This window comes from Falco rusticolus, chromosome 6, assembly GCF_015220075.1.
Source record: "Falco rusticolus isolate bFalRus1 chromosome 6, bFalRus1.pri, whole genome shotgun sequence".
In the NCBI taxonomy this organism is placed as follows: Eukaryota; Metazoa; Chordata; class Aves; order Falconiformes; family Falconidae; genus Falco; species Falco rusticolus.
Genome location: NC_051192.1, coordinates 47,405,371 through 47,422,811, shown reverse-complemented (window position 1 = coordinate 47,422,811; position 17,441 = coordinate 47,405,371). Strand labels below are relative to the sequence as shown.

The following is a 17,441-nucleotide window of genomic DNA, read 5'->3' as shown; positions in this document are numbered from 1 at the left end:
GGCAATGTCCTGTCGCTTTCCAAGCCAAGCCCCTCCCGCAGGGCACTGCATACCGGCCCTCGCTTCCCTGACCGCGGAGGCGGCGGCGCGGGGCCCGGCAGCGCCCGGGGTGGCGACGGGACGGGACGGGACGGGACGGGGCGTCACCCCGCAGCGGCCCCCGCCGCCCGCCCGCGCGCGCCCTCTCCCGCCCCTGCTTCGGCGGGTGGCTCCTGCCGCCGGCCCGTTCCCGGTGCCGGGAGTGGGCTGGCCCCGGGGCGGCGCTGGAGCCGCTGCCTCCGGCGGGCCGGGTCGCCCGGCAACGCGGTGGACGCGGCGAGACCCGCGGCCATGGCCTCCAAGGGGAGCAAGAAGAAGGAGCTCGACAGCCGCAACGGCTCCGGGCTGCTGGGCGCCTCCGCCAGAGAGTAAGAGCCCCGGGGCGAAGGGGAGAGGCGCGGGAGGGGGGCTGCCCCCGGCCGGCCGCGGGGTGCGAGGTGCGAGGTGCCCCCCGGGAGCCACACCGGGGTGCGCGGCCGCTCCGGGGCAGGCGGCTCGGCCGTCTGGGGGCTTCCCCCGGGGCCGCCCCCCTCCCTCAGGCGCGGGCGGCCGGTAGGGCCCGGGGCTGGCAGCCCGCCGCCGCCTCCCGGGCTGCGGGCCTCCCCCCGTGAGGGCGAGTGGCCGGTGCTGAGGGAGCGCGGGTGCCCGTCACAGCGGCTTCAGCGGCCGGGGCGGTTGGGTGGCTCACAGGCGTCCTCCCCGCCGGGCAGGTGCGTGCGCCCGTCCGGTGGCAGCGTCCCGCCGGAGCGGGCTGGGGCTCCTCCTGCCGCCCCTGTCCCCGCAGCCCCGGTGCCCGGCGGTGGCGGCCACGCTTCGCGACGTGGCACTGGCTGTGTGCGGGGGGCGGCGGGGCGGCGCAGCTGCACCCGGCTTACGCGCAGGAGTTACGCGTTCGCTGAGGGGGTCGGTGGGGTTTCAAAGAAGCTCAAAGCTGCGAACAGGGGCAGTAGCAGCGGGAGCACACGGTCCCCGCCTGCAGCCGGTCACGGAGCTGAGCCGGCTGAAGATTCCAGAGCAAAATGGTTAATGACTCTTAGAGCACATGGGCTGCGTTTATAGAAGGGAAACACAATTCCCAGTGCCTTGAATGTTTGCTTTGTGTTATAATGCATCTGAGGAAATTAAGTGTTCGTTTCTTAAATATTTCTTTACGTATGAAAAATGTCTTAAATATTTCTTAAATCCCATTCATTTCTTAAATATCTCTCTGTAAATAGCATCTCTTGTGATATTTTCAAATAAATCACTGCTTGCTAGGTATCTGGTGTAATTTTGGATATTTACATGAAAATCTATATTTCTTCCTGCAAAGAAAATAAATAGGAAATATTGACTTTCTGTTGCTGTTGCTATTTTGACCTGAGAATTCTGGTTCTGTGTTTTGAGCAGCTTTCTTATCCTAAAGTGTGTAAGCCTGAGTGCATGGCACTGGATTCACATGATAAAGGTATCCAATGTATATGCTCATGCCCTTTTCTTCTTTGTCGTGCCGTAAATAAAGGTTCCAGTGGTATCACTTGTTTGTCTCTTGAAATCAATCTTCAGATGCCCTTTGTTCTTATTTCATGTTCCGTTACGCAGTCTTTGCTACAAAATAGTTTATTATTTCGTATTTTCATACTTGTTTCATATTTCACACCTTGATTCCTATTTTGGTAGCTTTTCAGTTGTTGCAGGCAGACAGTATCTTGATTTCCTCACTTCTCACTGCATCCCTTTGCTTAGGAACAACTTTTGTTTGTTGTCACCACAGCCGTGCAGCCCCTCATATTTACTGCTTCAGGCTGTTTATCAGAATTTTTCTGAGGATCTATCTAAGCTGTTAGGGACGCTTACTTTTTAGCGCTGTTAAAGAAAAAGAAGTATTTTCTTTCTTTTTTTCCAGCATATGTGAAACTGAATGTGCTGTCATCCAAAGATTTTGTCTAATATTTCAGATATGGTTCCCTAAGAGGCATTCTTAGTGTGAGAATTTTTTTAGCTGTTCCATTAAATTAAGATACATCTTTTTTTGAAGTCTTCTTTTATAGTAAAATTGTTAATTCTCTCCTGTATCATACGTAATAACTTGTAAAGGAATAATTCTTTCGGAGTTATTTGTATCAGAATAGCTAGAAGAGTATCTTCCTCTCTTTAGCACATTGTTACTTGAGACTTTATTAAATAAGACCACGATGCATAAAGTGTATTATAAGATTGTTTTCCCAGTGTCAACTGAGATGACAATATTTAATTAGAAACTGTTTGAATGGTATTAAGGTTTACTGAAAGACCTCTGAAATGCAATCTAGGAGATACACTTGTGTTTTATTTGAAATCTCATGTTGGACCTAAAGGACAGGAGACATGATTTATCTCTCACTTTGCAATTATAAACTAATTGCAATGGAACTAATATCTAGCATATGCCAGTGTTAATTCAGTGTAAGCTACCGTCATGGTTTAACCCCAGCTGGCAACTAAATACCACGCAGCCACTCGCTCACACACACCCCACCCCCCAGCAGGATAGGGAGGAGAATCGGAAAACGATAAAACTCATAGGTTCAGATAAGAACAACTTAATAATTGAAATAAAATATAATAATAAAAATACAATAGCAATTGTAATGAGAAGGCAAGAGAGAAGAATAAAATCCAAAAGGAAAAAAGAAAACAAGTGGTGCACAATACAGTTGCTCAGCATCCCTTCCCAGTTTATATACTGAGCATGACATCCCGTGGTATGGAATAGCCCTTTGGCTAGTTAAGGTCACTTGTCTTGGCTGTGTCCCCTCCCAATTTCCCGTGCTCCTCCAAGCCTTCTCACTGGCAGGGCCTGAGAAACTGAAAAGCCCTTGACTTAGTATAAACATCACCCAGCAACAACCAAAAACATCAGTATGTTATCAACATTATTGTCATGCTAAATCCAAAACACAGCTACTGAAAAGAAAATTAACTCTATCCCAGCCAAAACCAGGACAGCTACGAATCAGAGTTCAGGGGTTTTTACTCCCTTCACTGCAGCTATTTTACATTAAGTGTAGTAGCTCAAAGATGTCCTAGTGGTGGTTTACTGTCTTACGTTACTAGAATATGGAAGAAACCGTTACAATAACCTGATAGTAATGTAGAACCTTCATAACAGAGAATATAGAGCTTGTTTTAATTGTTTTCGCTAAGCCTATACCTTTTGTTTGAACTGTAGCATGTCTTTTGGGTTTATCTGCTCTGCCGTTGTGATAGAGTACCCATGTCGTAAATAGGAGTAACTCTCAGCAGCAAGCATCTAGATGTTTCAGTGCATGTGCTTTATACATTCCCATGTGATATCTTATTGTCCTGAACTATATGCAGGCATATGAAGAGATGACATGACCTTTTTTTTAAAAAAAAAAAAAAAATCTTTGATGGAACAGCTTTTCGTATACAGAACTACCTCTGCATCAATCAATATTTATATTAATATATATGTTACCAGAAATACTGGTAATGTAAAAGGGGAAACCAGGAAATTTGTGACTTTTTATAGTTCTGAAATATTAGTAAGGCCTTTTGGATAGATGAATGGATGGATAATGTATTGCCAAGTTCAGCAACTGACCTGATAAACCTTCTTGTTTAAGCTGTCAGGAAAGATTTGAGTTCAGCATCCATTGAGCTATAGATAATGATCTTAAATCAAGGAAAGCTAGTGACAGCTTATTCTAAACTTTTGCATCAATAATTTTTTGTTTTGAAATGATACAGAAAAAAGTTTTTCATGAAACAGTAGAGAATGGTGCTATAAAATATTTGAAAATCTGTGCTCGACTTTCAATCATGTTGTTTTGCTCCCTAAGTTTTAAGTGCTTTCTGGGTTGATTAAAGGCTCTATTCTACTGCAGTGTTCAGTCTTAGTAAGATCTCATCCTGCTGAAAACCCCCATGCATCTTAGTACTCTCTTGTCAAAGATCTGGGTGAAAATCTGGTTTCACTGAAATCAGTGAAAATTGTTGACAGTGGGGAACTGAACAGAGTGAGGCTCAGAGTTTACCCTTGAGAACACTTTTGATGCCTTGAATAGCCTTTCTTCTTGCTTGACCTTTTTTCCCAGATGGATTGGGATTTATACCCCAAACCCAGTATCAAAAAGATACTTTAGCATTCTTAGTCCCTCTGAAAGGACTGAACATATTTCTTTTCTTTAGTTATGCTATGTGCCAGTAGTCTCCAAACTGTTTTGATCATGCAGCTCTATCAGTAAAAAAATTTTGAGCAACCCCTCCAATATATGTTTGTTTGTTTATCTACAAGTTACATGCATGCAGTACTGAAGTTCTAATGTTATCTTCCTTGTGCGCACATCCCACTTTGGAGACCGCTGATAAAAGCCACAGAATTTCTATGGAGAGAACAAGCAACTAGGCAGTTTCAAGTTTTGAACTACAGTCTGCTAAAGTGTACAGGGAGCTTTTTATTTGGATGAGGCTTATGGTCAAAGTGGTGATTTATGCAGAATGGGGGCTATGTCTCATTTTTCAATTTTCAACATTGCTTCTAGAGTGCTTTCCCCTTTGTCATAGGATTTGTGATGTCAGAATGCTGGGAATGCAATTGATAGCAGACAGATTGATGTGTTATTTATTTAGAAATGGAAAGATGCTGTATAGTAAGGAATATCTGTTTTACAGTAAAGACATTCTGTGTTTGGAGGTCCATGAGAAGACCAAGAAAAGAATGTCATTCATTTCCTAGAAAGTGCAATTCTAGCCCATTCTCATTCAGAGAATGTTCAGTTTTCTGATTTAAGGCCAGATCTGTAGTCAAGAAAAATCAGAAGAGTACCAAGCTGATTCTGCAGGAGTCCACTCTGGGACAAAATGATTAGTACTGGTGCTCTTAGTATTTGTAATTGTTGAGAAAAACTGCTGAACATGGTGATAAAACAATCGTACTGTGACCCTATGACTTAAACCTCATCTTGGTTGGTAATCCTTGTGTTGGACAGATGTGTTTCCTAGATAATGATTTTCTCCTAATCGTAGGCAAGTGTTAGTAGTGATTATAAATATTTTATCAAAGGCAGTGTACCAAGTCTTCTTTTAGTGGGCTGTGGTTAGAAGTAAGTCTTATACACACACTGTAAGATTGGAGCTGTGTTCATTGGAGATACGACAATTACTTACTAGGTATTTCCTTGACATCTGTTCATGTTCATTCTGTTACCCAGCTTGTTCAGTGTATTTGTGAGACAGAGACAACTTCTACTGTACAAATTTTGTGTAAATGAGGACTTAAATAATGTTGCTATTTCTGTGTCTGAAAGAGGGATGGATGTGTGCAGGCAGCCTGAGAAAATGTTACCTTGTAAGTTTAGTGTTCTGTGGTAATTGCAAGTTAGGTTTTCCCTGAGTATCTCTCTTTTATTTTTTAATACAACTTGCAGTTGCAGCGATAAAAATGTCAAAAATATTTTGTCTTTTTGTCTAGTATTATCTTTCTGATAGTAAATGATACTTGGTTTATATGTCTGTAATAATTGAAATACCAAATAGAAATATCAGTAGTATAGAAAAGGAAGAAGGCTAAACATTTTAGAAATAATTTATTTAAAAAAAATTCTGAGATCTGGCAGTGCTTACCATGAAGAATTACAGTGTTATAATTCCAACATTAATGCAAAAGCCCTCTGGGAGTAATGCGTACAAACATCTGGGCAATACATTTTGATCACCTTAAAATTACTTTGCTTGATTTCTAGTGAGATCAGGCATCTTTTTCCCCTGCAAATTCCTACAGCAGTCAGCACAGTACATCTGCACTGTGGAAAATCAACAAGGATTACTGGTGGATATATTGCAATGCTGGAGTGGGACCTCAGAAGCATATGGAGAAGGCAGGAAAATTCCTTTGGACTCACTAAGTCAGACATAATGCGTGGGTCTCCGCAGGATGCTCCGTTGGGTCTCTCTTCATTACTGCTTTCTAATTAGGTAGCAATTCCCTGCAGGAGCTAGGCAGTTGCTAGAGATGACAGGTTGAATAGCTCAAAAGAACTGCTGTCCTTACAGCTTTTCTTAATTGCACCATTAGAGGCCACTGAGAATCTGATCTTTCCCAGGTTTCAATGACTATAGTGAATTGGAATTGATGTCTTTGTCAGCACTGAGAGAGATTCTGGCTAGTAAGAATGGATAATGAATTTAAATGCTTTTTAAGTGAATTTGATGAAGCTTTATGCCATCACGCCCAATCTTTTGAATTAAACTTGAGTCATCAGCATCTATCTGAATTAGGGTTTGGGTTATTAGATACAAAGGTGAGAAATTAATGGTCAGTGCCAAGGGAAGCAAATGATTTATGGTTAATTGTGGCACAGGCAGAGGTCACCATGATCATAGTAGTGCTAAAGTTCTTTTTAAGGAGAGCAGTAGCTAAGAGCAATATTTACTGCTAATGGATTCTTCAGGACCTGCAGACACAGGCTGAAGCCTGGCCTAGCTGGAAGAAATTATTTAAGGTTAGTTGTATGCCTGACTGATTGCAATGAGTAGCAGGTTGACGCACTGTTGTTGTACAGTGGGTTGCTGCACCAAAGCCTAGGATTCTGTAACGTTTCTTGTTAAGACTAAATGCTGGGACAGTAAGAACAGGGAAAAAAAAAATGGTGTCGCTGCTTGCTCATACTTGTATTCTCATATGTAAGGATTCAGCCATAGCTTGTGACTGAGGTTTTATCCACCACCAGCATGTGTTCCTCATGTAAATATTCTTAAGGTTTAGGCTATAGCAATGGTCTAGAAAACATAGACTGAACAGATTAATTTTTTTATGTTTTGGGTGGGGCTTGCTAAGTTAACTGAAGTTTGGGAAGGCAAGAGCTAAGGTCTTGTAGATGACAGCATGGTGGTTGAACTTGAAGCTGCTTTTAGTGTTGTACTGGAGCAGTTGTGTTTGTTAGTCTGAAGTTTTAATGAGCACTAAAAATTTACATGGGGTCATGGAACAAGTCCATGGAAAAGAAAGCCTTTGAAGATTATATAAATACATAGCAACCGCATCTAGCTCAGGAAGTGCTTACTCTAAAAATGACTGGAGACTATTAAAATATTAGAGAAATACACAACATATGCCTTTATGCTCTTCATAGGCTTTCAGTTGCGAGTATTGCTTGAGGCAAGCTGTTGGGCTATAGTTCACTCTTGCTCCGACTCAGTACTCCTGTTCTTATGTTGTGTGCAAGAAGGTGGCTCAGTGGTATATCTTTGTCTTGCAAAATATGTTGCTCTATTATTTTAAAAGTTACTTAGATTTGTGTCATAGAATGGTTTAGTTTGGAAGGAACCTTAAAGATCATCCAGTAAATACATCTCATACATCTAGTATGTAGATGCTTATGCATGTTTTTGACCTTGCATGAGCTTCAGAGATGAGTGTGGTGTGGCTTCTGAGGTTTGAAACAGAGTTAAGATGTTCTACAAAAGACATTGAGGATACTAGTCCCAATTTTTGCAATTTTTGGTTTAGGCATATCCATTTTACGGTTATTCTACCCCATTTCTTGGAAACTGGGCTGTCTTTAAAAATACAGTTAGTTTTGAGGTTGTGGTTATGATAAACATAATGTTCAAGCTGAAAACCTCCTAATGTCATGGTTTAACACCTGTAGGCAGCTCAGCCCCACACAGCTCTCACTTACTCCCCCTCCCCAGCAGATGGGGGAGGGAATCCAGGTAAAAAAAAATATCTCATGGGTTGGGATGAAGACAGCTTAATAGGTAAAGCAAAAACTGCATGCACAAGCAAAGCAAAACAAGGAATTCATTCACCACTTCCCATCGGCAGGCAGGGGTTCAGACATCACCGGGAAAGCTGGGCTCCATCATACCTAATGGTTCTATGGGAAGACAAATGCTGTAACTCCAAATGGCTACCTCTTCCTTCTTTCCCCAGCTTTTATTGCTGAGCATGACATCATATGGTAAGGAATGTCCTTTTGGTCAGTTGGGGTCAGCTGTCCTGGCTGTGTCCCGTCTGTCTTCCTTGTGCACCCTCAGCCTCCTCACTGGTTAGGCAGTGAGAAAAGCAGAAAAGGCCTTGGCTCTGTGTAGGCACTGCTCAGCAATAACTGAAACATCCCAGTGTGATCAACACTGTTTTCATCCTGAATCAAAACCAGCCTTGTACAAGCTAATGTAAAGAAATTTAACTCAATCGTAGCCAAAATCAGTACAGCTAGTTACTGGACTTTGCAAGGGAAAGAACATTTATATGAAGAATTTTAAACCTTCACTGAATTCATAACCTTCTTTACAATTGTAACTGATAATGTATACAAGATTATATATCTGTACTGCAAAGCTACTTTTGGGTAACTTGGGAGGGTCTTATGTCTCAGATATCTCAGTTCAGATCCTTCCTAATCATACCAAATCATCACCAAAGCCAGTTAAGGCTCCACAAGAGTCTGGGAGCGAGCTGTGTTATAGCTGGAGTTACAGCAGTTGTTCATTTCCAGTTTGTAGCTACTGTCCTGATAATCCTGAGGAACAGGCGTTTTGAGATCATGGTCTTATTTAGCAGGCTGTTAATTGCAATCACTCCAAAGATAAACAAAATTCTTTTGTTATGAATGGCTGTCCAAAGTCTTTTGGAAGGGTTTATTGGCTGTTTGCATTACCAATATGACAAGGCATTTCCTGTTCTCTCAGGTAATTCAGAAGCAACATAAACCTGTAATGCCCCAAGATTCCAGGACATTCAGCTGCAGAATTGAAGGAAGAAGTATCTATGTAGCTTAAAATTTAACCATCTGAAATACTGAGCAAAGATGCCATTATGCATGTGCATGCTTTCCCCAGGCATACTAATGATCGTGGATAAATGTGTTATGATCTTAGGTTCAATTTGGGTGACATTCTTTGGTTCGTGATGGTTCTTCAGAAGTTATTTATTGCATCAATGTGCATCTGCAAACTCTTTTACTGTACTATTGACTAATAGCTAAGTTGTAATCTCAAGAAAAACTAGGCATTACTGAAGAGTTTGCATTGTCCTTCCTGAGCATAAAATATAGGCTTTACATTTAGTGTCTTTTATTGTCCATTTGTTTTGTACATATTTCCAAGGCCAGTGTTTTTGTTTGTCTCAAAAATAAAGTTAAGCACACCTAGAATTTTCAGTATTAGCATTTTCTGGCCAGGAGGATGAAGATCTTGCTTTCAGCACCTGAGCTTCATTCATTCAAAGGTTTCAGTGTGTAAACGCAGTACCACTTTAATCTACATAGTTAATTTGCTAGTACTTTCATATTTTTCCATTTGTTCTGCCTTTAACTTTTGTTTAGTTTCATGCTTTGTGGTGAGACAGTGGGTTCTTATCAAAGTAAATATGATAAACGTATTAAAATAGCATATAAGCCAACTAGTAAGTTGAATTTTTTATTAAGTAGTTTAGATTTTAATTAGGAAATTATGTATTGAAGTTCGTATTCCTAATTAATTCTAATTAAAACAATGAACCCCTGAGAGCTCAGCCTACCCTGATCTGTAGATTTCAAACTTCATGGACTCATGGGCATGAAAACATTAAGTAATGTACCAGTGGCAATATCACACTAAATGCTGTGCTCTCTATTGGTCTTAGTTTTAGGTTTTGTTTCCATGGAACTCAAATCAGTGTCAGAGGATCTTGCAGGCAAACACTCTCCATGAGCCATTGGCTGGAGAAGGTGCAATACAAGTCTAACTTCTATTACAACGAACAGCGTAATAGAGAAAAGCAGTTTTCAGCAGAACTATATAGCAGAAAAAGTGCTATCAAAAGAAGAAAATAGTAATTGTGCATTGAAACTGGAGAGCATTCTTAAAATACCATGTTAAGGACTCTGTTTTCCATGGATTATTCATTCACTTAAGCAGAATGGTCTTCAGCTTCTTGTGTGCGCTGTCTGTACCACTGCTGAAGAAATGGGATTTCCTGGTTTTCTTATCAACGCACGCTAAGTGTTTTGTAAATGGGTTGACCTAAATCCACAGAAGTACTAATGTGCTCTGCCATGCAGAGATTTTTAGTTCTTAGTTAATTACCCAGGTGCCATACAGAAGGCACAAAAGGATTTTACAGAAGCCAACAAGGAAGAAATGCTGAAGAAAGGAGCAAAGCACAAGCTTTGTTCTTAAAAGTTACTTGAGGATGAAACCCTAGTGTGGAAAGAGGTGCTGCAATCTTCCCATCACACATCTAAGGCCAACTCAGTCTTTTTAGCAGGCAATATTGGGAGAAATAAGCTCAAAAAAGTTCTGTAATTTCTAAGGAGCTGTACAATTATATGTGGAAACATGGCTTCAGACTCCCTCTTTGAATTAGGTACAGTAAAGAAGGATTTGGAAAGAGATCCTCAGCTTCCTGCCATGGAGGACAACCATAACAAGTGGATGCTCTGTAACCTATACTGTTAATGGTTTTTCACACAGAGCTCGGAGGAGCAGAACTAAGATCCCCAAAACGGCATGTTCCTTCTTTTTCTTGTCCCGAGTTTGACAGAGGTATGTGCTGCTTGAAATAGGCTGTTCCAGAAGCTATAGATCATTGTTCTCACCTGAGTTGCACATGATGTAAAAGAGTTCAGCTGGCTAATTATATGCTGAGGAGTCAGGTGTTTCCTTTTATCAATTTTAAATGTGCTGTATTTAATGTTAGATGCATTATTTTTTTTCTTTTGTAAGAACAGGTAAATACAGTCTTACCTATACTACTCAGAAGTTTGTACATTTACACTTTTGTTATTCCTCCATGCTCTGAACTGTTGCCTGTCACTGAATTTCCAGTTATTTTCACATTGCTAGGGCAACTGAACCAAACACACTATTTGATACAAAGGACTTAAAATTGATTATACTGGATGGCATTGTACTCATTTCTTGTATTGGACATCCTGCTTCTAATGTGACCTGGTGTTTTACTTTCTTCCTTGACCTTACTTGAACAGAGATCTTAGTTATCTTTCATGATGACAGACAGCTCCTGATCTTGAAGAGTTTATCATTGACTGAGAACTATATACGCGTAGTCATTTGCTGCTGGTTGGAAGGACAGTGCATTGATCAAACAGAAATGTGGTCTGCATATTGGATGTAGATGTTACTTGCACTCAAATCTGTGACTTGTTGAAAGACTGCAAGATGCTGCTGGGACCTGCTGGTGCCTATGGCAGTCTGCACTCTGTTCACTTGGCCTGTTTCCTCCACCTTTTGAAACCAGGTAACTATAACGTTTGGGCTGGCTGACAACAGTCCCACCTGGAGCACAACCCAGAGTCAACTGCCTTGAAAGAATCAGTCAGAGATCACTTCTGTTAGCTGAGATTGGTGCCTGAAAATGACCAGAAAAGGCACTTCTCTTTCCAGGCCCTTGCTATGATTCTAGCTAGGTACTGGTATGTCATATCTCCACCCGTAAAACTGGATATAAAGCCCTCCTCTGTAAACTGTTTTTGTTTGTATAAATTAAAAGTGCTCATTTAAGAGCTTGATATTATAAGGTTTTTGGGAGGCATCTTGTGGAATTAACCTTCAGTGTTCCACTCTCGGGAATGTAAATTTAAAACAAAAAAAATATATTTTTTTTCCCCAGGGGTGCCTTCTGAAAGTCTAAATGACCTCCAGTGTGGCAGAACATGGAAGGCTGGCAATTGAATGACCTCCAGGCCATCTGATACCTTCTATTACTACTTTTCAAATATGTAAATTAGGGTTTTTTTCTCCATTCCATATTAAAAACTCTTTGACAGCAGACCTTTGGCTCCATAGAATCAGGAGCAGAGATTTTTTGCTATAGCTGGCTCTTCCTGGCATTCCTCTCATGGGCCACAGAGCCTTGTGCTGCTGTTGAAAGCAGTAGTGTCTATGATATTATTTCTGAAATCTGTAACTTCACCTGATGTTGCTTCTGTCTTTGAGCTCTTTACTATTGACAGTTTGTGCAATAAAAGCTATTCTTTTTCCTAGAATGCAAAAATAGAAGGTCAAATGAGTCCAAAATTCTAACACTGTGCATGAGCTTGCTATGAGCTTGAAGGTTGGATTTCACATTAACTCTTACAAAAATACATGAAAAGATGTATTCTTGTTTTAGCTTTGCTAAGATTTAGTCACACAAGGTAAAACAAATCTATCGTGATCGATATGAAATATTCCATTGCCTTATCACTCTATTTGTATTCAGTTTTTGAATGCATCTTCTATTTTTTCTCTAACACATGACACCAGTCTAGTACTCTATTCTGCTTTTTATATTCAATTTCTGACTTTTTTGTCAGTTCAGATTTTTATATAGGAAGAAGTTATAGCTGGTATAAATGGATCAAAGTAGCAAAAGTCTGAATTATGCTCATGAGAACTGACCCAGACTTTTAAAAAAAAGATACTCAAATATAGCTGGAATTTTAAAATTATAAAAGACCAAAACTCAGACATTGTTTATAAGGAAACAAATGGAATCAGGCTGAAAATTAAGAGAACAACAACAAAAAAATAATAAATTTGAAACCCACAATGTTTCTAGGCCACTACTTTCCATCAACTTTTCTTTGAAATAATGTCCAGGAAACACCACTGTGTATAATTTGAGCAAGGGATTTTTGCATGTAGCTTTTTTCTCCCCCTTCTATAACCTGAAAAGCAAACCAGGAAGGGACATCTCACCACCCATTAATACACAGGCAAATAAAAATAAAGTATGTGGGCTTCTAGCTAGCAAGGCTAAACGTGAGTCTAGGTGACCATTCTCCCTTAGCAAATGTTTCTGCATTTGAAATAGGCTCATTCTTGGCAAGTTACGGAAGTCTATTAGTAGTTTACCTGACACCTACAAGGATATCACCTATGTTTAGAAATGAGACTATTACACTTGAAAGTAGTGATCCAGTTTACAGACTCCTTCAAAAAGAAGATACCTATAAAGAATAATCAGTTGGTATTAATCCTTTCTATCATCACTTCAGTTTTCCATAGTTTGATCTTGCTTCACATGGAAAGCACTCTGTTTTTTGAGGAAGAAATCCTAGTCCAGTACACAAAAGCTAAATGACGACAAAACCTGTTGTCATAGGCTTTGCAAGCAACTATCACTGCAACTTCGATCCTTTACAATTATTTGCTCTGCTCATCATACCTGAACTGCATCCATGGCTTGAGTCTCTCCACAGGCATGACAGCTCTGAGCATTTAGACTAATGTACTTTTCTTTTGCAGAGTCCTTTAAGTTTTGGCCCCAGTGTCCAAGGTAAGAATAGTGGTAAATTACTGTAAACAACACATACATATATAGATTTTATTCTTTAATTGCTGCTGACTATACTAATAAGAGAAGACTGTATTGACATAGCTGCTTATGAGATCATTTGATCATGACTCATTGTGTTCATTCCTCTTCTGAAGAGTGGCACTAGGTATGAAGAAAAAGAGCAAATAATTTTGCCACAAAATTACTGATACTTGGTCAAACATTCTGATATCCTTTCCAGATTCTTATGAGCTTGAGTGTTGCTATGGCTTTTGTTATGGGTTTCTAAGATACTCAGATGCTACTTATAAAAAAATGTTTCAGTGATTAGAGCTTAAAAAAACTTTCTGCCATAAATAAGGTGTTTAAAAGCGCCTTTTGTCTTTGAGTTTTGAAGAGATTAGGGAAAAAATTAAGTAGCTTCCCCACAGGGCACGACTGAAGTTGAGCCATCTGTTTGTTTCTCTGCCTTCTTTTTTCCTAATATGAAAAGGCCTTTCCTTGGGCCAGAAGTTCTTTCTTCTGACTGCTCAAACAATCTAAGGGAAGGGACACATTTTTCTTTACTGCTTTCTGCTAAATGGAAAGAGACCAAAATTCTCATTTCCCTGTGATCCAACGTTGGTATCTATTGAGCAATATGAGGTGTGAGATTCCTATCTCTTCCTTCACATTGCTTTTGCTTCTGTACGTATAGAGGAGTTCAGAGCATCCAGAGGAGTCAAAGGAGGAAAGAAGGATAAAAGTTTCATCTCTGAGCCTCATTCATTGACGTGAATACTAGTTATCTAAATATCATGTCCTGTTACTGAATCATTTCCATTAATTATTGGCCGTCCCAAGAACTGTAGTCAGTGTGACATCAGATATATGTTAATACTGTATTTCTGGGGTTTGGATGAAAATCAGCTTTACAGTGTAATGGTTGCAGACATTTCATGGAACGAATAGGTTGTATTTGGTAAAAAATAAAAGGTTGACAATGCTTTTCTGGCAATAAGGTGAAAATGATGAGCATCAAATGGATTTTGTCTGTTGTTGGGGTATTGTTATGATTAAACCTACAATTTATTTTTTCATCTTTAAAACATACTAGGGGTAATGTTTGTGACCATTTAAACAATGTACAGGGAGCACTAAGATGGGATGAAGTGATGACCTGTTGGCAGTTATTTAGCAGCAAATGCCCTGCTGTGGAGGTAAACAAATTCTTAACTGAGTGAATCAAATGAAGACCAAACTCACAATCATTGCATCTACAGAAAAGCTAGTCTAGAAATACCTAATCATACCCTATCACTTAAATGTATCATACTGCAAATAAAATGACTGTTTTGTTTAAACAGTTTCTGTTACAGATATCAATGCTGTCTTTTGATTCTCCAAAATGTGCTTTAAGCAAATGCATATTTTACTCCCTAGTTAAAGTTAGCTAAGAACAGATGCATGGACATGAACTGTAGCTCAGCTGCTGAGTAGCAATTCACTAAATCAATAAAAACTTAGCTTTCAGTTTTGCGTCTCAGTCCTCAGGCAAAGATCCCAATACTGTATCCCAAGTCCATCAAAACATCTATTTTGATTTCTTAGGATGATAATATAAAGTAGATCTTAAACTTTGAAATGTAAATAGGTATATTAGAAATAACCAAATGAAACCTTATGAAAGTAGAAAAAAGATTTAGGTGCAAAAAATATCTCTGCAACCTATGTCATAAAGAATAACAAGGATCACAAAAAGAATAAAAAAAAGATTGAATATATCCATATGCAAATAACTACCCAGAAACCCTGAAGAAGTTGTTGATGTGGTGCAATCCCTGGGGATTTTTTTTCCTAACTTCCAAAGTACAGTCATGAAGACAGGAAAAGCTGAAGCACTTTTATCTTGTCAAGGCTCCAATCAGATTTCTGCATAAAGCTCCAGAGTCATTCTCTTGGGAAAACTCCTTCAGTTTTGCCGGGTACCCTCTGTGAGGAATGGTCAAAGATAGTTTACTGGTAGATTTAACTGCTTCAGGATGAAAATATTTGCTCCCTAGACTCCATCGACCATGTTGACAATATCGTGCTTACAGAGTGGATGAGCAACTAAAGTGTCTATGTCTACAGACCAAAAGACTATGTTTAACTTAAGAAAGCACACTTCAGTGCCTTGAGGGCCTGTTTCCCATCTCCCTATAAAATCTGAAGTCTCTGAAAAACTTAGGGTGCAATCTGTCTGCAATTTTTTTTTCCTGTTGTGTTTGTCTATGCTGCCATTCCCTATTTCCCTGTTGGCTCTGTATCAATTATAGCAGTATTTTTGGAGAAGCTGCTTAGAGAATCAGAGGTGAATTAGTGCCAACTTCATGTTTCCCTCATTTGGCAATTTATTCTTCCTTTTTTTTCCTTTAGGGTTTAGCACAGGATTAAAAAGAAGTCTGCCAGTAGGTTGGTGTTCAAAGTACAGTTGCACGATGAAGCCATCCAGTTTAAGCATAAAATACCAGTAATGGTTTGCATTGTCCTTGTGACTGTTAGTTTCAAAGGATTCTCAATGAATTATATTATTCAATTCCTCTAATAAAGGAACTTCTTAATAGCCTTATTCAAATATAGTATTTTAATATATTCAGCTTTTTTCACTTATTCATTTATATTTGGAGTCCCATTAAATTGCAGTTCTTGATGAATTTTTCCAAAATATTATTGAATCATCTTTTTTGAGAAGCAGGAGCACTGGGCTTCCCTCACTTAGTTTGGACATTTCAGTCATACTGTTTCCATGTCTTCCACCTTGTTAGTGTTGAGGGTATTCTATTATGTCAAAGTATATTGGAAAGTTATTTTCTGTTGTAGTGTGATAGTAAGCTAGGCAAGTCTTTCCATATCTCATCATTGGTTTTTATCCTCTTTTTTTATTCCGTTATTTTCCCAAAGCAGTCAGAAATCTTACAGCAATCATTGCAATTATTATTTAACTTTCTTTGGGAACAGCTTCAGAACATCTTTATAATTATTTTTATTACTATTACTATTATTATTATTATCATCATTATTATTGTTATTACTGTGTGAAACTTCCATGCTTCTCTATAAATATTTAAAAAGCAAATGCAGACTTAGAGGGATGAAAAAGATACAAAAAATTATACGTAGTCCTTGAATATTTAAAATTGCTACATAAATCATTCATATTTCATCTGAAACAAGAGAAAAGTAGAAAAAGTAAAAATTTTAACTGCTCATTTTTTGCTCATAGGTACATGTAAGAAGCTACCAGGAGTTGTATTTAAATCAATGTTGAAAGGGGCAAATTTTCAAAATATCACAACTGTCGAAGCTGTTGGTACAACTAGCATTCTGGTTTTTGTTCTTCATGCATGCAGTTGATTCAGATAGAGTAGAATCTTTGAAATAACCAGAACTAATATAGACATTCCTAGTAATTCAAAGAAACTGATAAACACTTTAGGATTTTCTACTGCTTGTTAAGTATTATTGAATGTAGAATGAAGTATCACTGATTTAAGAAAATGCTGGGAAAAAAATGATATGATTAATGAAAGATCAAACATAATGGAGAGGGGCTGGAGGCCATTTACAGATGACTGAGGTGACAAAGATGGAAAAGCAAAGTACCACTCCAGAGAATACATCTTCCTTCCAGCTAGAGTGGTAGAAGCTGTGGTTTTTATTTGGACAGCAGAAGGCACAGATGGTATTGAATTTTCACAGCTGTCTTCCAACAAGAGTTACTGGTAGTGTGGATGAATATACTTATTGTCTAAACAGTGAGAAATCTTTATTTTTACCCAAGTCTTTGTCCTTATTATTGTTAACAACAAAGTGTTACGGAATCACAGAACAATGTTGTTTGAAAGATGCCTCTGGAAACCATCTAGTCCCACGCTCTGCTCAAAGCAGGGCCAGCTTATATCAGGTTGCTTAGGTCCTTGTCCATTACAGTTTAAAGTATCTCCAAACACTGTAGTTCCACACATCCTCCTTACCATTTTTTGAGATGAATGTGGTGTTTGCCTTTTCACAGTCATCTTAAACTGCCTGATTAGCCATGGTCTTTTAAGTATGATTGACAGGAGCCTTGAAGTGACTCCAGTCAGCTCCCTCTGTACCTTTGCTCACATCTCAACTAGACTCGTGGAGCTGT

General features: G+C 39.5%; 1 protein-coding gene across 1 annotated transcript in view; it reads left to right on the top strand.

The window, feature by feature from the left end:
- The first annotated feature begins 217 nt into the window (after positions 1 to 217).
- ADGB (androglobin) overlaps positions 218 to 17,441 on the top strand; it is a 118,218-nt gene continuing 100,994 nt past the window's right edge. The window contains exon 1 of the mRNA XM_037393047.1: positions 218 to 407. Coding sequence (XP_037248944.1) covers positions 331 to 407 — 77 coding nt within the window. The 5' untranslated portion in view covers positions 218 to 330. The remainder of the gene's footprint in view (positions 408 to 17,441) is intronic.